Genomic DNA, 27,389 nt, shown 5'->3' with positions numbered 1-27,389 from the left:
ATGTCTGTAGTGAATAAACAGCATTTAATCAGTCTGTTCTGTGCAACTCTCAATTTAAAATAATTATTTTTATGTGTACTGGTATTGGTGTTTTACCTGAATGTACATCTGTGTATTACATACATATCTGATGTTCACAGAGGCTTTCTTTTTATATTTAGGGGTGTTCTATGTGCATGTATATGTGTGTACCATGTGCATGGCTGGTGTATCCTCTAGGGCCAGAGTTACAGACAGTTGTAAACTGTCATGTGGGTGCTGGGAATCAAATGTGCAATCCTTCCTGGAAGAGTAGCCAATGCTGAGCCATCACTCCAGCCCTTCTATATTGCTCTTAAAGCCATCTTTTAGCTTCCTAAAATTATTGAATAGTTAAATACTGTCTAAAAGATTAAGCCTAACTTTATTATCATAGTTCCTAAAATCTTTTAAAACTGTCTGAAGTCTTTTGAACCACATTTCTCATGCTTTTCATGTAGCACATTTTGACCTCTAGTGCTTAGAAACATTTTGACTGTCACAACTGAAAGGGGAGGTTTCTATGAGGTTAGATACGAGCCTAAGCATTATGGAAAGCACAGAACAGCCCGGGCATGAAGACATTAACTGGTCCAAATGTTAACAGTGTTTGAACTGCCACAGATTTTTTTATTTCAGATCAATGAATTTCTTTAAGTCTCCCAAATTATGCTGTATTTTTTCATAAATCTAAGCTATCTATGTAGTTCTGATTGAAGTAGTTTTTTCCTATAACCATTAAAAAAATAAACCAGACAGAAGTGGTAAGGAATAAATATATAACAGTTAGAACATAACAAAATTCTCCATTGTAGTTAAATTCTACTATAGTTACCTGAAATTCCTTAAACTTCTCTTGCTAGTTGGTAATCTTGCAAGTGAAGTAAAAATTTCTTCCAATATTAACTGCCTATGCTTTTCATATCTTGAGAATACCTGTTTAGTAATTATAAAATTATAAATTAAACTTACTAAGGCAGAAAAAATAAAAATAGTATGAAATTAGGACAGTATTTTATCTGAAGGAAAACTGAAGTAGGCATGTTACTCAGAAGGAAAATGTTTTCAACATGTTAAACAGTAATGTACATGAGTAAGGAAGTCAGGACCGCGAGGGGTGCATCCACCTACGGAGACAGTGGAACCGATCTAATGGGAGCTCACCAAGGCCAGCTGGACTGGGTCTGAATGAGCATGTGATCAAACCAGACTCTCTGAATGTGGCTGACAATGAGGGTGGACTGAGAAGCAAATGATGACACTGGATTTTGAATCCATTGCATGTACTGGCTTTTGGGAGCTTAGTCTGTTTGGAGGCACAACTTCCTAGACCTGGATGGAGAGGGGGGCCTTGGACTTCCCACAAGGCAGGGCACCCTGACTTCTCTTAGGACTGGAGAGCGAGGGGGAGGGGGAGGGGGAGGGAAAAGGGAGGATGGGAGGAGGTGGAAATGTTAAATAAATAAAATTTAAAAAGTAATGATCTAAAGAAATGTATTCAAATTTTGTTATTAATTACCAAAGTGAAGGAGTATAAAGTTTTGTTTTGAGGGATATGATACTTTGAGTAGAGAAGGAAGACAAGATTTAAGATTTTAAATAATTCTGGTTTTTACAATAATTTTAAAAAGAAAAAAGTTTAAATTCAAGAAAAGCATGATCAGTGAAATTAAATCCTGTTAATAAAATATAGTAAGACTAAAATAGTATTTATTATGAAAAAAATCTAATGGAAAACAAGAAAAAAATAAATCCAATATCATAATTTTTGGAAGTTTGGACCAAGTGATGAAACTCTTACTTCATTTGTGGGTAACTGAAATTACAAATTGATTATACTTACTGCAGTGACTAACTTAATAGCACACAATTGTAGTTCACTGACATTTTCCACAAAAAAAGGTGTTATTCCCATTGATGAAACCTGAAAAATCCAAGATTAATTGTTTAGTATGTTTCTAGTTGACTTCAGTAACATTGTACCCTACTACATTCTAACAGCCACACCTCAGTAACATTGTACCCTACTACATTCTAACAGCCACACCTCAGTAACATTGTACCCTACTACATTCTAACAACCATACCTCAGTAACATTGTACCCTACCTACTGCAGGAATTAAAGGAACAAAAGTAATTTTGTTTTCATGGATGAAAATATCACAAATTCTTAAACATGAACTTATTTTTTGTAGAATTAGAGTTTGGGATTTATGTAGTATTCTTTTCTCTTCAGCTCAGGTAGGTATTTCCTTTAAAATGCTGCAGAATCTCTATTTCTTTAATTTACACATAAAATACTCTGAATGGGTAAATTGAACAGAGTGCTGGTATTACTACCGAGTGAAGAAGATTATACCAGACTAAGATTTTTCTCACGCCTAGAAGTGTTCAAAATGTTTAAAAACAAACAAACAAAAAACTTACCTGAAGAATTGTTGTGTCTGTAAGAAGCTGTATCTCTAGCAGTTCTGATAAGCTACTAACAATGTCACAAACTTTGTTATAAAGCATTACTATTACTCTCTGCTTATGAGTAGAACATTTAGCCCGTTTGGCCTTCGAACTTAATAATCCTCCTAAAATAAAAGAGGATTCAAGATAGGAAAAGTATTATTAACTTTTTGCACTCTTCCATGGAGGTTACAGCACTATCTTCTAAATTAAGACAACACAAACATTTCAGGGTGCCTCATAAACATACAGTGAAGCCTCTACAGACGAGTGTTGATTAACAGAGGAATTATTCCTTAGTGGTACTGTAGTGGAACATCCTTTAACAAATGTCTGGTACACTACAGTGGCTACTATACAGATTTTTCTTTTTCCCCCCTTCATTCAAACTAGATAGTAAGATTATATTTTTCATTTAAATTACCTGGCATTATTACACAATTAAGTAATCAAATGAACTATTTGAATATTTAACTACTGTACTGATCATATAGTACAGGTTATGGAGCTATATATATGGAGAATATCTTAAATCAATTCATTTTGCAAGTAAGCATTATTTTGAACTAAATTAGAAGGGATTTTCTCTAATTAGGAACAATTACTTCAATTATAAATAAATACTGGTTGAATATCTCTTATTCCAAAGTTTTTCAGATTTTTGGAATATTTGTATAGATTTTACCACTTGAATATTCCTAATCTAAAAATCATAAATCCCTCCCCCACCAAATCCAAAGCCTTTTTGTATTTCATGCTCATCCTTAAAAAAGTTTTTAAAGATTTACATTTAATTTATGTGTATATATGTATATGCTATGTGTTTGGGAGCCCATAGAAGTCAAAAGAGGGTGTTGGATCCCATGGAGCTGGAGTTATAGGTGGTTGTGAGTTGCCAAGTGTAGGTCCTGGGAACCAAATTCAAGTTCTATAGAAAGCACTCTGAACTGCTGAGTCATTTCTCTAGCCCCTCAAAGAGTTTTCAAAGCATTTTGGATTTTCAACCTATAGATGTTAAAGTAATGTAACAGTTATTAAGCTTTTATAATCTAGTCAAAAGTCAAAGTCAATTATGTATTGTATGTGCATAATCTCTGAATTTGGGAGCCAATTAAAATCACTGGTTTCTGATTCACCTAGCACTGAAAATTTACAATGGATAATTCTGGTAGTGCGGGGAAAAAAAGGAAAAAGAAAAAACAAAAACAAAATCCAAAACAGCAACCAAGCTATCAGTACAAAAAAGAAAACTAACCTCCATGCGGATCTAATCTGTAAACAGGGTCATACTGGGGATAGAGTGTATTCTGTAAGTGAAATTTAGTGTACTGTATAACTCTTTCAATTACATCTTCAATGTACACAGCTTTCGGCATGTTAGGAGATGTCATGATGTTGATAGTGGTAAGACAAGCATCTGCTGATTTGGTAACTCTCTCCATAATAAGGTCTCTCCACAATCTTTCTTCTTCTTCAGTATCATTATTCTATAAAACAGACCATTGTTAGTGAAGTGGGAATAAAATACCTATAGTTCACAATATTAAAAAACAGATATATGACTTTCAATGGTAGGAGAACAACCTGAAATAGTATCTAGAACTTTTATTAAGACTATTCTAAAAAAATGTCTGGAATAAAGTACAAATAATGGTATCATTTTAGCCAAGATTAAAACAATGGTTTGTGAGATAAAATTTCATTCTGCAGCCCATGCTGGCCTAGAGTTTTCCAGGCTAGCCCTGAATTTGAAGCAGTCCACCTGCCTCTGTCTCCTGAGTGCTAGGATTATATGGATGAATCACCAGGCCTAATTTAGGCAAGATATTTTTGTATTCTGTTTTTGTTGTTGTTTCAACATTTTCAAACACAATCTACTTTTCTTCCTATCTCACCACTAGAAGATATTCCAACAACAAAGTTCTTGTCACCTTTATCTTCTTTGTGTTTCATCCAGATTTAACATTTTAATTTAAACTATAATGAATGTAAATTATTTTTGTGACTCGGGTATAAACACAATAGTTAAACTTTACATGAGAACAAAGGAAGAATTTACAAATGAAGAGCTTTTACTAAAAAAATAGCAAAACGTTACTGACTTAATTACTGCTAATATCTGTTTTTGTTTGTATCTTGCTTGGAGACAAGGTCTCACTATATATCTCTGGCAGGCCTGAAACTTGCTATGCTGTATAGGCTGGTTTTGAGCTGCCCCCGAGTGCTACCGTTATAGTCAAATTTGTTTTTTAAGCACTATTTTCTGAAACATATTGAAAAGTAAATATACACAGGTCAGTGGTATAGCTCTATGGTAGAACTATGTACTCAGTTCAACTCCAATCTCCAGAACTTCTCTCTTCCATCTGCAAATGAAAAAGCTAAAGGTGGGAATGGCAATGCTTGCCTGTAACTTTAGTTCTTGGTAAATTAAAATGGGAAGATGGTGTACTTAAGGCAAATCTGGGCTATGCAGCAAGTTCTAGTCCTGTCTGGGCTATATATCAAGATTCAAAACTAATGTCTCAAAAACATAAGAGTAGAGATACGCAGAGTATTTATGACCTAACATTTTCTAAAATGGATAATTTAAAATTGACATAAGTCTTCCTTTTATTTTAGACATTAAAATTATGATGGAGTAATGCTTTAGGCTTCCTGCTAGAGTATAAATCCTAACATATTCTTCTTGTAAATGAAATACAACCTTTATATTATAGGATTACTTGAGAGCCTCATACATGTGATTTGTACTCTCTGTCACTGAGTTTATACTTCAATCCTAGAATGCAGCCTCCACGGTTTTCATTAAAATTTGTAGGTGAAGTGTCTAAGAGACTTGTAAACTTAATTATGGAATACATTGGCACCTTAGGTTTCTCTAAGCTTCTCTTCTCGTTCTTCCCTTGCTCCACATGCCTTGATCAAAACCTGGTTAGAGAGGCAGCTCAGGGGATACCTTCATTTCCCACAAATACCCTATACTTATCACACACACTCTGTCTTACTCTATCAAACAAAAACTCAAAATTCTCTTCTTTAACTAGTTAAAAAAAGAAAGGCACTAAATATAGATCCAATGAGAATGGTAGCAGGTGCTTGCAATCCCGTCACTCAGGGTAAACCAAAGGGAATGGGAAGTTGAGGGTCAACCTAGTTTCTATGAGTCTCTTGTTTTAAAAAACATCGTCATCAAAATTAGTCCGTATAGATATATTTAAATAACCCTGAGAATACAATACTTTTCTGTGGATTTTATTTTACATATGTCACTTAGAGACCCCATTTATTCTATAACAACTTTCTCATGAGATAAAAATTCAGTGCATGGCTGGGTGGTGGTGGTGCACACCTTTAATCCCAGCACTTGGGAGGCAGAGGTAGAGTAGAGGCAGGCAGATCTCTGCGATCTCTGTGAGTTCAGGGCCAGCCTGGTCTACAGAGCAAGTTCTAGGACAAGCTACAAAGCTATACAGACAAACTCTGTCTGGAAACCCCTGCAAAATTCAGTGAATGCATTAAAGACAGACATATATGTATATAGATTGTGTTTATACAAATGAGAGCAATATGCAAACACACATAAAAATTAAAGATTTCACCCGTGATTTAAAATTCAAAAGTGTTAAATAAGTAGTTATTGCTAGATGAGGATATGTTTTTTAATGTTTTAGAAATTTTCAACAATAAATACACTATTTTTGTAATCAGGCCCGTTTTAAAGACAGAATGTCCTTACACTGCCACGACTAGCCTGGAACTTGCAATTCTCTTGTTTCAGACTCTTAACTGATGATTCAGTGCTTTAGCTACAGAAACTTACATTAGTTTTCATTGTTTCTCTTAAGACAAGTCATCTTCCACCTCTCCTTAAGACAAGGTTTCTCAGTGTAACAGTCCTGGCTACCTTGGAGCTTGCTTTGTAGAGAACTCACAGAGATCCACCTTCCTCTACTTCCCAAGTGCTGGATTAAAGGTGTGCGCTACCACTGCCAGCATGGCAAGGCTTTTTGGATGTGTGTATACATGTTGAGTGTGTGCGCGCGCATGTTTGCAGAGGTCTAAAGTTGATGCCTTCCTTGATCATTCTCCACGTTACTTACATGAAGCAAGGTGTCTTGCTGAGCCCAAATCTTGCCAATTCTAGGTAGTTTCATTTGCCAGCTGACTAAGAATGTCACTGTCATCTCCCAAGAGGGGGAAATTACAGCAGTCAGCACACTTGCCTGGCTTTTATGCTCATTCTGGGATCAGCACTTTGGTTTGGTTCTCAAGATTGTGGGGCAGGTACTTATCTACTGAGCCATCTCCCCAGTCCTATGGCAACATTTAATTGACAATTCATGTTGGTATCACTAAAAGTGAAATTGCACTAGAAATGTTAATCAACATAACTACTAATATGTGGTAACAAACTAATGAAATCTAGAATCTGTTTAATGAGTAAAAGTTGTTTACGAAAAAATTTGTATCTTAATGTTCTATAGTTAGCTTTAACTGCCAACTTGAAACAGCCCAGGAACTCCTGAGAAGAAAGTCTCAATTGAGTAATTGTTTTTTCCATGTTGGTTAACAGACATGTTAGTGAGGGATGGTCTTGATTATTAATTGATGGGGGACCCAGCCCACTGTGGGCATACCATCTCTAGGCAGGTGGTCCTTGGCTGTATATGAAAGCTAGCTATGCATGAGCCTGTGAGCAGGTCGGTAAGCAGCACAACTCCATGGTTCCTGCCTTAAGTTCCTGAAGTACAAGATGAAATAAGCCGCTTCTCCCCTGTGGTGCTTTTGGTCAGAGCACTTTTATCAAACCAACATAATGAAAACCAAGGCATTTAACAACACCAGGGGTAAAGTTAGTAACACAGGTCTTAAACTTACATGATTTAACAAAGTAGAAAGCTTTGATCCATCCTGAATATTTTTCTCCAATATATTTAGGACTTTCACAGTTTTATCAGTTGAAAGCTAAAAGGAAATGTAAGTTGTTATATCACTCACTGGTAAAAGTTTCAAATTACTCGAGAAACAATCTAAATATTTATTTTCTTTAGGCTATGGAATATAAAAACATTACCACTCTTTTAAATACTGGTAGAAAACAAACTTTCCTCTCTAGAGCCTCTACTCAATTCTGACATAATTACCTCCTTTAAAGACAGATGACTGAACCCAGGATGAGCACACACGCATGTGCATGGCTCAGAGCTCACCTCACACCACTTATCTAGGCAAGATTCTGATACACACACAACCACGCATTAGCTATTAAAGATTTCACCCATGATTTAATTATCATTCAGTGCCACACAATCCAACAGGCTTTAAAAATTCAACACGGGAAAAAAAATCCAAGTATTCTGAATACCAAGCATGAAATTCTGAGTGAAAAAGTTAGGAATGAGAAGAAAAATTGCTTTACTTAGGAATTGCTTGTTACTTATGCTTTCTTTATTCACTTAACAGTATTTCTTTAAGGTCCCTAGCATGCTGGTAGGACATGCACACAAACTAGCCATAAAAGCCAAATAGATCAAGCAAGTTTGATTACTGATGCTGGATTATAGAAAATTGTTCCTCAGTAAACTACTTTAGATTATCTTGGAACATTGACAAAATATCTATATTTAGTCAACAGTTAATGAATTTGCCTTCTGAAAGAGAAATACCAGCTGTAATGTACTTACTGAACTTATAAAACAAATGACCAATATTTGTACTGGTATCTCAAAACCTATTGAGATAGTCTTACATACAAAACGAATCAGTATCTCTGTATATAGTATTATCAATACAAACCAGAAGTCCATTATTTCTTTATTTTTAGATTCACTGACTTTTATTTTATGTGTTTCAGTGTTTTGCTTGGAAAGGGGGCACTGAACTCCCTGAAACTGGAATAACAGATGGCTCCCTGCCATGTAGGTGCTGGGAACTGAGCACATGTCCTCTGCAGGTGCAGTGAGTGCTCTTAACCATCTCTCCAGCACCCACCCCTAAATTTTAATGTGCTTATTTATAAACGGAGAAATCCCTGGTTCATTATCTGTTATTTCCAGCTTTAAAAGTCAACTTCATGGCACAATGATTATTTAGAATGTAGGCAATATTTGAACTAAACAAAACAAAACAAACAAACAAACAAAAAAACCCAAAACAAAACTGGAGTTCAATACCAGGCCCCACAATGGAAGGAGAGAACCAGTCCCTGAAAACTGCTCTCTGCCCTAAACCTTCATGTCACAAAGCTTAAGAACTTTCTCTAAGCACACATAAAATAATCAAATAATAAATGCAATTTAAAATGTAAAAACAAAATAAAACCACCAAAATATTTTCCAGGCTATGTTAAAATTATAGAACTGGAAAATTAAGTAAACAGGCTTAAGGTGTTAGAATCAATTCCAAAGTAAAGAATAATCTTTTATTAATTCTTATCCAACTAGAAGGACAAGGCATGTAGACCAGGAAACTTAAGACTAAGAGTAATACCTCTGTACTAGAGACTGGTTAGATGGGGAGGGAAGTCTAGCTGCTTACTAGTTAGCAGCCGAGGATCAGTGGTGGATGACAAATGCAATGGCAGACCACCTTTTGATGAACAGCAGCATCAAAACAGGAACAGCTGCTGTTCCTGTTTGAACCATCACACCAGAAATAATGTGCTATGCATTAGTGGAATGAGACACCTAACTAACATGGACTCCCAGGAAAGAGAACTGACCAAAGCCTACGGAAATGAGACTATAAATGGAAGAGCAGTTAACCAAACTCTGCCACCTTCTATTAGTACCAGAAGTGATGCTACTGTTTTATAACCCAGGACTAACTAAAACAATGCCAGAAAAAAAGTCTAATTATATTTCTACACAGAACAATGCAAATACTTGAAAAAGTGAAAAGTCAGAGTCCATGATGATAATCTGCACACCTCTTTTACCAGGAGTTTTTCCTAAGACATAGTTCATTTAGATGCTTAGATGACAATCCTGAGTTTTCTTTTCAATATGTTCTTAACTTTGTAATCTGCCTGAAAACTTTAAGTTAATTTCACATGCCATGTCTTAGGAAAATCAGAAGTTTACTTTGCTGAAATACCTTGTCCATTATACCCATGGCTTTAATCTTAGCAGATTCGCTCCCAAGTTCATTAAGCTGATGCTTTCCTAACAGCAGTTCCTGAGGGATTTCATCATCATCACCTGAAAGTCAAACCAACCAAAAGTAGTTACGTAAAAGAAAGAGCTGAAAATGGTGTGTTAATAAGCTTTTAAAAATAAAATTTGATCACATATATAAAAAAACCCTGAGGAGTTTAAGAGAACTCTGTAAACCCCATAGAAGCCATAACCAAAAATAGCAAGGGTGAACTCCGAGTTCTACAAAGGGAAGACAATGGTCCTGTCTTTACTACTGTCGAGAGAGTGTTGACACTTGTCAGTCATGCTCTGCCTCAGAAAGCTGGCCTGGTTGAACTAAGTTAACAATATCCAATGCCCTGTGGCTTCTGTGTGGGCTCAGCCAGTAGGGTACCCTGTGAGAGGACCAGAGAAGAGAGTGAGATCAAGCTATTTATATCCTCATTCTTTTCTCCACTCTCCTCATCCAAAAAGTACTGCTTCTTTCAAGCAGGATATAGTTTTTTCCTATTGAGTGAGTTTTAGAGCACTCCATTTAACTCTTCTTTTGGGTAAAGGGGCAATAAACGGTTCCACAGCTGTTAACTCTGGGTTCTGGCACTATCTTGTCCAATACTTATAATTACTCTTTTTTTTTTTTTATTTTCAAGACAGGGTTTCTCTGTAGCTTTTTTTGGTTCCTGTCCTGGAACTAGCTCTTGTAGACCAGGCTGGCCTCGAACTCACAGAGATCCGCCTGCCTCTGCCTCCCGAGTGCTGGGATTAAAGGCGTGCGCCACCACTGCCTGGCTATAATTACTCTTTTTATATATAATTAATTTCTTTGGTAAATAATTCTTCCACATAAAAACTTAATTTGAGAATTCCTGTTCTTGTTTTTGGGATTCTAAACTATATAGAAGATAATTTCTTAGCATAGAATTAAAAAGATTTAGAAAAACTAAAACATACTCTAAATAATCAGAACGATACTTAGATTACACTTCTTAAAAATGCTTTAAAAAGTCAATACCTTTGAAGGTGTCCGCATATCAAAAGTATTGTGATCTGTAAAGCTTTTACATCAACATCAGTGAGGTCGTATATGATGTCTAAAAGTAGGACAATCAATACATTTTTTTTTTTGAGACAGGGTTTCTCTGGGTAGCCATGATTGTCCTAGAACTTGCTCTGTAGATCAGGCTGGCCTCTACCTCGGAGATCTGCCTTCTTCTGCTTCCCAAGTGCTGGGATTAAAGGCGTACGTCACCAAACCCAGATCAATCAAATATTCTAATCGGTGTTCTTTAATGGGCTATGTTTTATTTACAGATATAATTTTGTTTCTTATCAAACTATATAACATTAGCTATAGTACATTTTAGCTGGTGCTTCATTTTATTTTATATATTGAATTTTTGTTCTTCATATAAGGGGCTCTGGTATTATGTATTTTAGCATCTAATATCCTTACATAGTTGACTGCTATAATAAACAAACTGATGAGTTGATTCCTATTTCTGCATGTTTCTCATTATCTAGAGAATGTTCAAGAATGACCTGCAGAGCTATTTCATTACTTTACCCTGTTGTGATAGCTATATTCTCAGGGACTTAAGATAATTTGGAGCCTAGGTTTTGCAATAGTTTTAGTTTGAGAACATGAACTCATACTAGATTTCAAGTTTCTTGATAATTCAGATCATTACTATTTTTTAGAGTAATTTGCAAAAAATAAAAAAAGACACAGACAAAGGGATAAACAACAACAAAAAACCCTGTAAATTGATTTTACCAAATGCAGTAAAATCCATATCTTCTAAATTATCCAAAATATTCTCTATTGAGGCTGTAAATCTCTTAAAAGTTGAAGAATCCATCATTTCTACAAGAAAGAAAAAGACATTATGTTCATATTCCAAGTAGGTAAGTAAAACTGAAAATTATACAGCTGAACTAAAATGTTACCTTCGGGTGTTAATTTCGGTTCATAAGCTTTCCTTTTCTTTTGTTTTTCTTTTTTCTTCATTTTTCTAGCAACTAAAATAAACAAAAAGAAACACTGAAACTCAAGAGTGATAAAATATTTCCACTTGTATTGCCAGTTTCTGAACATTAATTCTTAAACAACAATCACTGTAAATATAAAAATACTTTTATTTTAGTTAAAAATTAGATGTGTTAATTAGCTATGACACGATAAAAATGTTCTTTAAAGTTAGAACCCAACACTGAAATCAGTTTTAGAAATCCACTGGAACTGATGAATTACCCTCACTAAGGCTGGGAGGAGGAGAGTAATCTTCCATATCAGAATCTGATGGACTTCGGTTTCGGTAACGACCGCCACCCGAGCTCCTTCTTCCTTCATGTGAGTGGCCAGTTCTCCTATGATCCCCAGAGCTTCTTCTGTCACGTTCTTCATATTCCCAAGCTTTATCGTCATCCTTTTTATGCCGTTTCCTAGAGGCTAGAAGCAAATCCCCATGACAAATAATTTACCTCACTTTAAAAGACTGTCAAAACTTGTACTTTACAATGAACTACATCTTCATTCTGAGGGTCTATAAATTCTAAAACATTTATCTAGCAGAAGATTAAATTTTGGTATAGAGAGGATACCATGAATTTTAGCATTATTTAAGCTAAAAAAGAGATTTTTACATGAAGCTATTAAAGCAACAGGAAGGTTCTGAGAATGAAAACACAGTGTACATTTCAGTCAAAGGTTTCAGCACATCAGCAAGGATTATATAGAAAATTCAAGATTAATTAAGACTTATAAAACAACCTTTATTTAGAATTTGGTTAAAAAAAAAAAACAACCAACCACCATTTATATTTTTTGGGGGGAGAAGGGTTTGGGGAGAAAATAGTCAACTTTGAGATACTGTTACAGAATATGAGTAACCAAGTATTTCACCAATCAACAGCTAAGTTTATACTTAACTTAGCAATAAATTCCAGAGACTCTGATAACCTAACATCACAAACCTACAGAGATAGTATATATCAAAACTGCAAACACTAATACACTGAAACAGTTCTCTGACAATTGACGAGCTAACTCAAGGAAAGTTTCTAAGCTTATGCATGCTACATAAGCATTTTTATATGGTACCTTCAAACTTCCCCCCATCTTTCCAAAGCATAGATGCATTCTGCTAAAATCACCAATACTGACAGGAGACTGTGGCAAACAATTTCATCTGACATAGCAACTAATGTATTAAGTTGAAAATGATTCTGAGCTCTAAGAAAGCATTACATTACAGTAGGAAAAATGACAGTTCTGCAGTGAAAGCTAGAGGGCAGTGCGAGCAAAAAATACACACTACACTTGGTTTTCAGCACAGGCACCACCAGTTAAAAACAGGTAGGACGGATGTGTCTTAGGACTATCACAACAGCATTTAAAAATATTTATTTATTGTTACTCTGCATGTGTATGGTTATGTGCATGTATATGTGTAGCTCAGAGGGCAGCTCTGGAGTCGGCTCTCCCCTCCCACCTTAGGTGTGTTCCGAGGTTGAACGTAGGTTGCCAGCTTGTGTGACAAGTGCCTTTTCACAGATGAACGATCTTGCTGGTTCCTACACCAGTTACTATAGTGACAAGTTGCTGGTGACAAAGATAACTCTCTAGTTTGTTGGATTGTTTTTAAAAAGCCTTTCCTCCTGTCTGGTTTCTTTCCTGAATTCCTAACTATGATCAATATACAAATTTTCAGACAGCTCTCTTGAACACACTATGTGGCTTAGATTTAAGGCTGTCAATCTGGCCCGTACACCCTATTATATTTGTGTTAGTACTACTAGTGTGGACAATAAATGTTTAAATCTGGTAATCTTAACCCATATACAGCCATCATTATTCCTACTCATGAGATGGTTTGTTTCTGTCAGATTAGACAGAAAGGGGTCATTTGGTCTGAACTAGTTTGGGGACAGTTTTGTCACAGGAAGAGTTGTTATTAAGAACGACTGTATGAGAATGAATATATTCAAATCTTCAATCATTTCCTTCATAATTAGATACAAATTTGATTTGACTATAATAAATGTGAGGAAGGCAGGCCCTCCTTCGCACATTTATGATTAGGGTATGCTCTAGAACACCATTTAAACGAGTTGTCTCATTTATTAGAGAAAGTGGGAGAAATCTGCTGAGATGGGTAATGTGTTTATATAATACTCACTAAATGCTAACATGTCAACAGTTACTGAATTGTCTACCAAATAAGGATTTGGCAACTAACAAACTTGCTCAGAAAGAAGCATGCTATAATGTCAAGTATAAGACCTTATACGTATGAACCAAAACTATACAATCTATTATACTCTTTCTATATTTTAATTAATTTCACAGAAATCTATACTTGCCTTCAATTCTATCACTAGAAAATGCATGATAAATCTTGTGGTTATTAAAAATTATACAGTTTGCTGCACTCATTATTCTTTATAGGCCTTAGAGCATCTTCGTGTCATACTCATTAAAGTTTGGGTAGTTTGGATTAGAACAGAGTGAAATAACCTAACCTCACAATGTGTGACACATTATGTATTCCATGAGGTTAGTAGGGTTACAATTCATTGGCTAGCTTGTCCTTTATTTTTCTCTCTGCTCTAGAAGGAGCACAACTGAGACTCACACACGTAAAGTATGGACTCAGTGTTCTCTGCCTCCCCTTTCCAAATTTAAGCGCCAACTCTCTCATATCTGTTATCTATCTTTTCTGGGCACTAGTGACCTTATCATTATTATTATTTTTTTAAAACAAAACTATTTCGTTAAGCTTTAGATTTTAGTAAACTTTTTTGAACTTAAGGGAAATCTTAAATTTCACAAAGTCTACCTCAAAGTAACATAATTCTTCCAACCACTGTTCTTGTGATACTTTTAAATTTTGTACCATAGTATCTTTTGATTATTGTTATGACAACATGACAATTTGGTTCTTTACCAAATTACCAATTTTTATAAATTACCAATTGAACACCTTTCACCACTTGAACCAGCAGGTTCTTGTTTTATACTTAATTAGACTGAAATAAACCAAGTAAAACAGTAAGCTACTTGGACATCTTTTTAAATATCCAGAGAAAATTTCCTTTTTCCTAGTAGAGGTTTGAAGACCAATTTCTCTCAATATTAGTTTCCAATATATTTGGACACAGCTATAATGGCATCCATGGTTTTAGAATGAAGCTTCATGCTTTCATAAAATGAGACATCACCCGCAACAGAAAGGGGGGAAAAAGAAAGGAATTTTGTCTGCATTGATGACAAATGTGTGGCTCTGCTCTTCCTTATTTTACAGTCAGTGAACATTTCTGCTTATGTTACCCTTCCACTATTTGGTTATTTCATAATCCTTACAAACTTAGCAATGCAGGCAGCCACTAGCAAGCAACTAGACACAAAGTGAAATTTATAATGAAGCTGCAAGTAAGGAATTTAGAAATGGTGAAAGAATAGGGGGAAGGAGAAGGAATAGACAAATAAAAGGGAGTGAGTTTCTCGGCCACCATGCTTCCTTTCTCTTATTTTTTCAGACTAACCATGTCCTTATATCACCAGAATGTTTGATATAATTAAAAAAAACTTTAGTCATTTTAATATACTGTATTGTTAATACATCTCATAATAATACAAATTATAACAATCACACATGTCATATTATCTTGTTGTATATTTCAATTTTAAAACTGTTAAAATTTGTTCATTATCATAGTCTACTGCTCTAGCTGAAGAGCTCACAATTTTAAAAGGATGAATAAATGAACATTGATTAAAAACTTTGGAGGAGGTGAAGAGCTTCCATCGGCAATATACACTTAAAAATGGCAGCATGCATCTGTCCTTCCTGCCCTTGCTTGTCACACCTCAATCTACAGACACTAGGTGGAAAAGGTAGAACACACTGGTGGTCTTCCCACTTCTTTTGGTCATTATGACTAAGTCAGTTGGCACACAAGTGAAGATCTCCCATAGTCTGTTTCCACTGAATGCCGTTTAAGTCAAACAAGGTTGCTGACCCCTCTTGGCTAGGCTCAATTCTCTTGCTCCAGAAGAAGGAAGATAGGGATAAAAGAGAAGAACTTTTTCAGTGGACCAGTAGGAAGACAGGCGAGGTATAGCAAGTCTAGTGCAAAGACAGGTGATCACAGTGTTGTAGAGAGGTAGCTGTGTAGTGAAGAAGCCAGCTCTGGAAAACAGTGAAACAAGGGAGGAATTCCAGGACACAGCTGGGCAAAACGGAGAAGCCAGGTCCAAACCACACAGATAATCCACAATGTGGCTAAGCCATTCATAATTTAGTGATAGTATGGTTTTAAATATTTCTTTATCTGGCTATCTCCTACGTGTCCTTCCGGACTCAACTCAAGTGTCACCTCTTCCAGTAAGCATTCTCCGAACCCCCACTGATATTGATGCCAATGTGCTCCCACAGCACCCTGCATTCACTATTACCATTGTACTACAATTATTAATCACATATTTCCCCCAACAGACTGAGACTGTGAGACAGGGGGTCACATTTTTATTTGTAATTTTATTTCCAATGCCTAGTATATATCAGGAGTCCAATATAGGTTAAATACAAATAGACACATACTTGGTGTTTTCCGTTACTAATTACAGCTCATCTAAATTGTTTTCTTGGTGCCAACTGATCTCATCTTTCATATAATTTTAAAGCATAAAGAAAAAAATCTTACTATACTAGGTTATTAAACATTACGGTAACTGTGTTCTTGTTAACCCCCAAATTATGTGACACATATTAATCTGCCTTTAATTCCTAAAAACAGTTAAATGATACTTACATTCAAAAGCTTCATCACTATCATTATCTTCATCTGAACTGATTTCAGCATATTTTGGCTTTTCATTAACTGTGCTACGCTTGCGTTTGTTCATTTTCACACGTTCACAAAGTGGCATGGTAGATTCAATTTCTGCCAGGAGTTCGGGGGGCAATTCTTTTAACACTGATTGATCTATACTACCTATTAATGAAAGGTAAAAAAGAAATTTAAATCTGAAGATAAAATTTAACCAACTTAGCACTATAAAAACAAATCTTTTTATATTTACAACACAAATATTAACCCTAAACACAAAAATTTTATACATACATGTATATATTTATATAACCTCAAAAATCAATGTTATTAATGTAATAACAAAATTAATGTAATTTTGGGTAAGCACTGTACCACTGAGTTACATTGGCATCTCTATGTCATAAATTTTTAAAGACTAAAGTCTTTACTAGGTCTAGGGCAGGTTTCCATAGCCTGGAACAAAAGCAGATCTTCAGTACACATGGTAAGTCGGAGGGCACTTACCACCTCCTTATACTCCGGTATAGTTCTGACAGTTGCCTACGGTGGCTGGGTAAGAGCTTTATAGATCTTTACCTGCCACTGTCTATTTGAGAAGCAAATTAGTGCCTTTAGAATCACAAAAATTTCTTTGTAAGGACAAAACAGTGAACATTTTAAATATGACAAGAGTCTGTAAAGTAGGATCAATAAATCAAAATATTTTAAAATGATTACAAATGAAAATAGTAAATGAATTCAAGCCTGTTATGATAGTTTCACATTTTCCAATTAAAGAGTAATGACAGAAAAATCTATCAACAAACTATACTGAGAATCATTAACACCATATAAACCTAAAGACATAAAACATTCACATAGTTTCTATGAAGAAAATATTTGTTAGTATTATTTTGACTACTTAAAATAAAAGCAGAAGTAGCAAATACTATGTTTTTCAAGATAATTTACCTTTGAGGACTAATAAAGGTGACCATTTTACCTAACTTTACTTACCTATGTAAACCTTTGTGTGGAAGACTAGAATTGATGCCTTACATAATAGATTTTATAAAATGGAATCAAATAGTTTCTTAAGTTTACAGCAGAAAATATCAGCAACTTGTAACCAACATTAACACTACCTCTTGTAACATTCAAATAACAGTGCTTACATTAAAAAAAAAACAAATCATGACAGAAAAATAAATGGGTATTAAGATATATTTCCCAATCCCAAGAGTCTACATTATTTAAGATACAGAATGAAAACCAATTTTGAGAATATACCCTTTGCTGTTTTGAAGGTTTTACTCAGTCTCACAAAGGCTCTTCAAGCCTTCTCAGTCTTCTGCTCTGCTATGGACACAGATGGCAGGGTTCTATGGAAGACACAGGTCTAGTGACTGAGGGTGAGCAGAGGACTCAACCAGGGACTGAACTTCCCAGTGAGTGGATATTGAGAGCTCGTGAATGCAAACCCGAGGTCACAAAAGAGGTTGGTGTATGTTTGAGCACTAATTTGATAAAAATAAAACGACAGAAAATTGGGAGGGAAAACTACAACTTTTGGCAGAGCCTCACACATTAAGTCAAAATAGCAATCAAGTGAAATGTTACTGGTTGCCAGCGTAATAAGAAAAAGGATCTGTGCATAAGTCAGGTCACAAGACACGGTCTTAATTTAAGGGAGAAGGACACAGCACAAGTGTATAAAATTGCCTTAATTTTGCTTAAGAATGTAGTTGTCTTAAACGCTGCCAGGAAACCTAATCATTGTTCAGTCTTAAAAAAAAAATAAAAGAAAAAGAAAAGAAAAGAAAAAAAAGGGAGGGGGGATGGAGAGCTACCAGCCATTTATCTTGGCATCAGAAGAGTTCTCAGGGTAAACGGTGCAAGTACTCTATCTGATGACATCGAAGCAACAGTCCTCAAAGTAAGAGTTTTAGCAGTTTATGCACCACTGTGTCTTCTTTTTAATTTCCTAGTCATTTTCTCTTTCACATTATTTTTATGTAATGTGAGTATGCATGCACACAAACAGAAATATGCATGCCACAGTGCATGTGTGGAGGTCAGAGGACAACTTTAAGGAGTTGGTTCTTTTCTTCCACTATTTGGTTCTTAAGGATAACACAGGTTATCAGGTTTGGTAAAGGGTTGTTACCTGTGGAGCCATCTCACCAAGCCGTTACCTGGTAACGTTCAAGCTGTGACTTAGAAGCAAGTTACAAAATTAGTTTTATGATTGTCCTTTCTTTGTTTCTTTCTTTCAAGTAACTATGGAGCTCTGGCTGGCCTGGAACTTGTTACGAAGATCAGGCTGGTCTCCAACTCACAAAGATTCATCTGCCTCTGTCTCCCAAGAACTTTTGCTGGAAGTCTTATGGTCCTGAGATTATTTTTTATCAATTCAAGCTCTGCTTCCGAGGTACACACACACACACACACACACACACACACACACACACACACACCATTTTCTGACCTGTGCACACTCAGACTCTGCTAATACAACAAGTAGTCTTCAAACTTTTTAGCAATACCACTGTTGAATATTATTCAACAAAATAAAAGAGCTACACTAACGATTTTTAGTTCGGCCACTATACCCTTAAAATGCCCCCAAAGAAGAGTTGATCACATTGAAAGATAACTACAAAAATTGTTGGTACTGAAACAACAATAATATTTACTTACAGTCATTTACAGAAAAAGCTTGCAGGCCTCCTCCGATCCACATCACATATACTTAGTTAAAAATGAAACAGTCCCACATATCTTATCACTAAACAATCTATAAAATTTCGATCATCACAAAATCTTCTGTTATGTTTTTGGGGGAGTTACTGGGTACTGAAACTAGTATCTTGAGCATGTCAAGCATATGTTCTTGTAAAGCAGTTTACTTAATGAAGACAAATATCAAGGGATTAGTTGACTTGTACCATGAAAGAACAATATTATAAATGAAACAGGCAAAAGAAAACCCAGGGTTAGCATTATAGTTTTTTTTTTTTTTTGGTTTTTCGAGACAGGGTTTCTCTGTGGTTTTGGAGCCTGTCCTGGAACTAGCTCTTGTAGACCAGGCTGGTCTCGAACTCCCAGAGATCCGCCTGCCTCTGCCTCCTGAGTGCTGGGATTAAAGGCGTGCGCCACCACCGCTTGGCTAGCATTATAGTTTTAATTTTGACATCAACATTATAAAAATTTCAATGTTCAGTTGCCAAATTACTACATGGAAGACTGTCAGAACTTGTTTTCTGGTAAGTAATGTAAATGACAACATACTACGCGAGACAGAAAAGTAGAAATTAGGGATTGTATGACCCTTTTCCTGCCATGTACATATCATGACAGTAATGAAGTGCAGCAGGAACATCCTAAGAACACATTGCTTACACACAATAGACAGATGAAGACATTTTAAAATTGGATTGGCTGCATTCCTGTATATACAGTACAGCTCTTATTACAATATCCATTTGCTCCTCCTAACCGTACAGAGCAGAAGAAAGCTGGTTTTTCAGTTTTCAAAAATGAACGTACAAAGCTTTGAAAGGTTTTTTATTTTCCAAAGTTTGGATTCCACTATTTCCAGTACTATAATTTATATAAGTAAGTTTAAATGAGAAATTCAAAAAAATTGAAACATGGGAAGACAGAGTATTTGTTGGAAAAGGTAGGAAAGCCTGCATTTAGAATACGTGTTTTATAATCAAGTAAAATTTATTGTCTTGTCAGCTGCACAAACTCTTCAGCAAGGCCACATTATTTCTTTTAGAATAGGGATTTGTGTATGTTAAAGTTCATTTCTTTCACAAAAGAAGAACATTTTTTATGAGAGTTATTTGCTAACCCTTTCTGTCATCAAATATGCGATGGCTAATATTATCAACCTGACAAGATCTAGAATCAGCTCTGAGACAAGCCTCTGGGCATACCAGTGAGGAATTATTTAGAGCAGGTTAGCTTCTAGTTAATCCTCTAAGGGACTGACTTGACTGAGTAAATATGAGATGGGAAGACCCTTCCAAGATTTGGTAGAGGCATTCCCAGGTCCTGGACTATGTAAAAAGGAATAGGCTAGGTGAGCACCAGTATTCCACGCTCCCACATCCTGAAGGCTACAATGTGACTGGCTGCTTTAGTTTGTGTTATGTTGACTTACCTGCCATGATGGACTTGAAATAAATAAATCCCTCTTCCCACGTAAGTGGGTTTGGTAAGAGTATTTTATCCCATAACAGAAGAGTAACTAAGACATATAAGATGCCTATTTCTGCATATCTGAGAACCCTACAGAAACTGTGCTGTGGGGTGACTTGAATTACAAACTGTTTAAGTAGTAAGAATACCTTCAGTATATGTTCATCTCTCTCATTGTGGTACTAAATTGAACCTATAGCCTCAGCTACTCTGGAGCAAACACCACACAGAGCTCAATCTCCAGCTCAATCCATTTAATTTGTATGAAAGTCTCTACTGAACAAATCTCTTTACATTAATAATAATTACTGCATATAATTTGACCAAAAATTTTCTTTCACAAATGGAAATAATGGACACAAAACTTCAAAATACTCTTCTAAAATCACACCTAACTAGTAGATACACACATGAAAAACTCTATAAAAAATATCCTCCCAACACTTTCTACAGATATTATCAACACTAAAGTCTTTATGTGAGATTTTTGAAATGAGCATCATGAATCTGCTAAAACGAAACCAATTTCTATTGTGGTATTATTAAAGATGCTTAGTAGTATGATTTATAGTAAAGAAAACAGAATCCTATTCCCTAGTTCAAGAATTCAGACTATGCTACAAACTCACTCAGAAACAACATTCTCCACAGAAGCTGAGCAAAGCATTGTTCTATTAAATGAGACTGGTAAGGGTGGGGTAAAAAACAACACATTTTAATGGCAGCACATAGTAGTTCAACAACTACAAATGATAACGTTTTGTAGTACTGATGCTGAGTACTTCTAATAAGAACAGCTATCATCAGACCAAACGACACTGATTACATCATTGCTAGTCAACACTCCTACCCAGAGAAACTTAGCTTTAAAAAGAAGACAGCTCAGTCGATAAAGCTCTTGCCAAGTAAGTGTGAGGCATGCCCACATCCCTGACACCCATATAAGAGCCAGATGGGGCTCATCTATCACACTAGTGCTTAGAGGAGACTGGCTAGCCAGACTAGCAACAGGTGTAGGCCCATATTTCTATACGGTGTGACAGCTAGGTACTGACCTGATGATATTTGTAACTGCATATAAGATGTTGAAAAAAGTTGGTATTGACCAACAACGCCGAGAATCATGGTATTGGCATAATGATAATGTTTGAAACTATGTTGAGAGAGGTTTGATACACCCTGTAAATGTTGGGCTTTAATGCATATGTTAAGAATTTTAGATTTTGATACAACGTAAAAGATTTAAGAGCTGTTCTATACTAGCTAAAGAAGCATTCTCAACTCAGGCGATTCTCTTCTCCTTTAAACAGGAGACTATAGCCTTTGGGAGCATGATTATTCATAAATATTATAATTTATCCTGACAAGAAAGTATGGCTCTGAGATACAGAGCCCAAAAGGTATCTCTCTCCCTTAATCTTTTTTCTTCACAGAGATCAGCAGTCAATGACGGGTTTGAAGCTTCTTCTTCTCAGATGCCTAAGACAGGAACTCTCATATATGGATGCTTGCTCCAGAGAGGGGAAATTTGGGTAAATGAAGAGGTCTTTGCCCAAGCCAGGCATAACTGTCTGTTCAGTTGCAGAAGCACAGGTTTTATTAAAATTAATAAGAAATAATGGATTGTAGGCCCTTATTTCTATATGGTGTGACAGCCAAGTCATAGTTCCCCACCCAAAGTGGTCAGGTAACCTTCCAGACAGGCTGTTGCTACCCTAACAAAAGGTCAGGATGTTGCTCTGCTCCTTTCTTTGTAATCTGGAGGATGCCTGAAAAGAAATAATAATTCAGCCTACGTGACAGAGCTAGATACTGACCAGGAAGCTGTGACAGACAGCACAGGTAGATGTGGACGTGACTAAAAGCCATTCACCTGGTTACTAGGAAACAGAATGCTATGGATTTTCCCCCTCAGTTTGTGTCTTGATATATAAGGCTGTTTGGGGAGTAAAGCAGAAGAATTCTTCAGGATGTGAACTCAGGATTTCATGAGGGATCTCTGAGAATCTCCCTCCCGATAAAGCCATGTGAATTGTGTCTTTATTCCTGCGCCTCCACGCCGGTCAAGAGAGATAGTTTATGTTGGGGTCTGGTCCAGAGAAATAATTTATGGTCCGGGCTAGCACTGGACCCCGATAACTAGGTGAGCAACTTTCAGGTTCAGTAAGAAACCATGCCTCAGTAAATACAGCGAAGATCCATTACAGCAGACACTTGATATTAACCTCTGACACCCACACCAAAGTGCACACACATGAGCATAATAAAAACCCACATACACCACCACCAACAACAAAGAGAGATGTCCACACAAATAGTAAAGGATATTCTTGGAGACACTAAATCAAGTAATGGAGAATAAGGTAACTGAGAGAAATCAGAGGGAGGAGAAGCAAAAAACATTTTATAACCTTCCCTTTTAAAAATAGTTTTGTTTCAAAGATTTAAAAATTTTATTTTTGTCCTTTTGTGTGTTCGCTTTCACATATGTATGTGTACCATGTGCATGCCTGGTGCCTGTGGACGTCAGATGATGGCATTAGATCTCTGGAGCTAGAGTTATGGATGGTTGTGAGCCACCACGTGGGTGCTAGGAATTGAACCTGGGTCCTCTGGAAGACCAGTCAGTGCTCTTATCTAAGGATCCATCCCCCAACCCTCTAGTGAAGAATTTCTGAGATAACTTCTGAGTATCTATTAAACTGTTAAGGTCTATGTAAGGCAAGTTAGCTATCATGCCACTTTTAAAGGATCATTTCATTATTTAATATTTTATTTGTAGATATACTCTATGTAATAGTCTGATAAAACAAGTATTTTGGCATTTTATATACTGATACAAATTTAAGATATTAAAAGGTTCTCCTTTGTATCACAGGAACAAAAAGATATGCTGAAACAAGACTGACATGGAATCTATTGTGTAATGACTACAACTCAAAACAAGGCCGAAGGAAAGTGAACACACAGGAATATGACTAGGTTTCTTTTGTATTCTAACAGAAGTCAGGCAGCTGGCAGGGCAAAGAAAGTTAATACAAAGTTTAGAGAACAACAATTTGGAAATTAAGTAGATCTTGTTATAATGTAACTTGTGGGAATGTAAGAGATCACTATATACTTTTCCTTGTTTGCTTTTTTTTTTTTTTTTTTTTTAAGGCAAGGGTTCTCAGTGTAGCTCTGGCTGTCCTGGAACTAGCTCTGTAGACTAGGCTGGCAGCGAACTCAGAAATCTGCCTGCCTCTGCCTCCCAGATGCTGGGATTAAAGTGTGTGCCACCACTGCACAGCTTTTTTTCAGTATATACTTTCAACCTATACACAAAAGCCTTTACTGAGCATAACAGCAACATAGTCACAATTCATTTATTAGGCACTTATTATGTATGAAGCAATACACAAGATATTAAGTCTACATACATATTACCTCACTGGTCAAATGTAACTATCAGTTTACATTCAATACTCTCATATAAAAAATTAAATTATGTCAGTAACCTAAATTAATTTATACCTCTCTATTCATTGAAAATTTATTGGCCTAAAGCATATCTAAAGAATTTCAAGTTATGCTAAAGAGTGAGTATTAACTATATAAACATTAAAGTAAAATATTGGAGGGTAGATTTTTATGGTTCTTTCAACAAAGGAAGTTACTAAGAATTTCTGTGCTAGGACAAAAAGTAACTATAAAAGTATCCCAGGAATATTCAGACTAATTCTTTTACCTAACTGGGCTTCAACTACAAATAATAATAACATACACAATTGTCTAATTGTGTCAGCTTAGTAACAGAGATATAAAACATATACAAAAATAGAATGTCATTAAAAACAAACAATAGATGCTGATTCTGAGACATAACCCACACTCCCCAGTAATGTACTGTCTGGAAGTAAATCTGAGAATGGAAAGATATTCCTACTAAAGTCCTAGCTAAGTGAAGGCTGTGTGACACCTTTAGTCACAGCACATGGGATGGGGGCAGGGTCAAGTATATCTCTGTGAGTTTGAGACCAGCCTTGCCTAAACCAGCTCCTGCCTCCTGAGTGCTGGATTACCCACCAAACTACATTCTCTGTAAATATATTCTCTGTGGGTTCCAGGATAGCCAGGGCTACATAGTGAGACTCTGTCTCAGAAAACAAAATATCCCCAAAATTCTGCAGATTGTAATCGCAGATCTATTAATATATGTATACAAATAATATATATATATACACACACAAATATCCTCCTCCTCTCTCTCTCTCTCTCTCTCTCTAATAGGTAGATACGTAGTCTATTTATTAGTATACTTATTATATTATATCAATATACTTAGTATATTATATCAAGCATATACATATAAGAAACATGCATTAGCATTAAAAACATGTGGAAAAACCATGCAAAATAACAAAACAATTTGGAGTTTGAATCTTTGTAGTTTGTAGCTCCTTCTCGGCAAGTGCCTTTGCCCCCCGAGCCTTCTCACTGGCCCCATAATATACTCTTTTTGCTTGCTTTGTGTTTTGAAACAGGTCTTGCTATGGAGTCTTGGCTGTTCTAGAACTCACTCTATATACCAGGCCGGCCTACAGGTCACAGAGACTTCCCTGCCTCTCCCTCTCCTTCTTTGTATAGGATATCATATCTAGTTTTGGTGGCAAGAAACTCCCACTCCTTATGTAGACCAGCCTGGCCTACATCTTGCTGGGATCCTCCTGCCTCTGCTGCCCAGGTGCAGACCGTAGAATCACAGGCTTGCACCATCACACCCACCTCTACACACCTCTTAATGGTCTTTAGCAGCTGTAAAGGACTTTGTTAAAACAGAGCTTCAAAAGCGAGGCAGTTGACACTTTCCACCTTTCTACTTACTCTATTAAATTATATACATATTCTTATTTTAAAATTTTATTTATTTTATTGTGTGTGCCTGCATATGTCCATGAAGTGTGTATAAGCCTGGCATGCTTGGTTCAATATTTGTGTAAAGAAAGTAAACACACACTTGGGAGGCAGAGGCAGGCGGATCTCTGAGTTCGAGACCAGACTGGTCTACAAGAGCCAGTGCCAGGACAGGCTCCAAAACCACAGAGAAACCCTGTCTCGAAAAACCAAAATAAATAAATAAATAAATAAAAATAAAAATAAAAAAAAAAGAAAGAAAGCAAACACAATTTATAAACTTAGCTCTCTCTTTCTACATGTACATTCTGGGTCTTGAACTCAGGCTGCCAGGCTTGCACAGCAAGCACCTGTATTCTGAGTTTTTTCACTGGTTTTTCGTTTGTTTGCTTTGTTTTCTGAAACAGTAGAGCTAGTTGGCCTAGAACTCACTCTGTAGACCAGGATGGCCTCAAGCTCACAGAGATCTGCCTGCTCCTGCCTCCTGAGTGCTGGATTACCCTCCAAACTACACTCTCTGTAAATATAAGATGTCCTAAAACCTTCAGTGAGAATTAAAGGAAATCTTCACCTATCAAACAAGCAAACAAACAAACTTCATTTAAAAGAAACAATTCTTGTGCCAGTCATATACTCAATATCACTTTGTATTATTTTAAGAAACAATTGCAGAAAGACACATTCAAGTTAAATACCACCTATTAGTTTTCTAGTTCTGACTGCTCTAACAACCCAAGAAGGGCACAGATGATAGTGATTCAGAAAATAATCTTCATTTTTGAGAAACAAAAGTGAACGTTTGATATGAATCTAGGAAAAGTAAAAACAGATTAGCCATAAGTCACTTTGAATGAAGAGACTTTTATAATACTATTTTCCTTGGTAGACTGCTCCAATAGTATGCTCCGAATAGTCATAATTATACCCTCCTCTTCTACTATACTGAAATGTTACACAGTCGAACTCTGTGATGATACAGATCTTCTCTGTGCTGAACAATATAGTCAATAATCATACTTGACTACAGAAAAACAGATTTTGACATTTAATTTATGTTAATTTCAATTAAAATAGCCAAAAGGCTACTACTACCACACTGGACAGTAATTTTAGATTTCATATATTTGTTTATAAGTAAAGTTTTAAGTGATGGTCACGGAATGAAAACCTAAAATTAAACAAACATTTTGCTTTACTGCCTTCAGAACTATATTTTATTTAGATTGTATTATCAGATTAAAACCAGTTTAAGTAGGTCTTGCCACATGGAACCATTAAAAAAAAACAACACCAAAACCAAACCTGTATTTCAAACAGTTATACAAAGGAATAAGATTACATTTTCTCCAGAAACTGAAATTATATTCTCAGCACTTAATTTTAGTCGGGTAACTAACTAGAGAACTTAATTCAGCAAACCATGCAAAAATACACCAGCTTCAACTTCACAAACCAACAATTTAAACCAGTTTTAGAAGGAAGCACCATTCCCTACCTTTTTATATTCTTAAGTTACAAAACCTATTTGACCAACTGCCTCCCCAGGAAAAAACTTTTAAATAACTTTATAAATAATAAAAATTAAAGTGATTCATTAATAATTAAAACATAAAGTCTATAGTGTATGACAATTAAAAATCATAAAACTTGTTCTTGCATGCCATATATAGCTTTACTGAGCTGTTTGAAACTAAGTACTTCATTGAATAGTGTATCTCTATAGTCAAAACATCTTCTTAAGTCTAATGTCTACCATAACACATCATGCACTTGATTAACAAGTAATTTTCAGAAATACCGGAAAGCACAGAGAATGTCTTTCTATACCCAGACAGAAAGTAAAATTCATGACTGCTATGACT

General features: G+C 35.8%; 1 protein-coding gene across 4 annotated transcripts in view; it reads right to left on the bottom strand.

Moving 5' to 3' along the window:
* The window catches only part of Nipbl (NIPBL cohesin loading factor), a 159,347-nt gene that overhangs the window by 41,359 nt on the left and 90,599 nt on the right, over positions 1 to 27,389 (bottom strand). For all 4 annotated transcript variants that reach the window (XM_075975919.1, XM_075975921.1, XM_075975922.1 and 1 more), the window contains 10 exons: positions 16,426 to 16,608; positions 11,864 to 12,061; positions 11,560 to 11,631; positions 11,387 to 11,476; positions 9,572 to 9,675; positions 7,355 to 7,441; positions 3,729 to 3,960; positions 2,447 to 2,598; positions 1,862 to 1,942; positions 854 to 954 (listed from right to left, as the gene is read on the bottom strand). In XM_075975919.1, the coding sequence (XP_075832034.1) occupies positions 854 to 954; positions 1,862 to 1,942; positions 2,447 to 2,598; positions 3,729 to 3,960; positions 7,355 to 7,441; positions 9,572 to 9,675; positions 11,387 to 11,476; positions 11,560 to 11,631; positions 11,864 to 12,061; positions 16,426 to 16,608 (1,300 nt within the window). The remainder of the gene's footprint in view (positions 1 to 853; positions 955 to 1,861; positions 1,943 to 2,446; positions 2,599 to 3,728; positions 3,961 to 7,354; positions 7,442 to 9,571; positions 9,676 to 11,386; positions 11,477 to 11,559; positions 11,632 to 11,863; positions 12,062 to 16,425; positions 16,609 to 27,389) is intronic.

Source organism: Microtus pennsylvanicus, chromosome 6, assembly GCF_037038515.1.
Source record: "Microtus pennsylvanicus isolate mMicPen1 chromosome 6, mMicPen1.hap1, whole genome shotgun sequence".
Classification (NCBI taxonomy): Eukaryota; Metazoa; Chordata; class Mammalia; order Rodentia; family Cricetidae; genus Microtus; species Microtus pennsylvanicus.
This window is presented reverse-complemented; position numbering and strand designations above follow the sequence as displayed.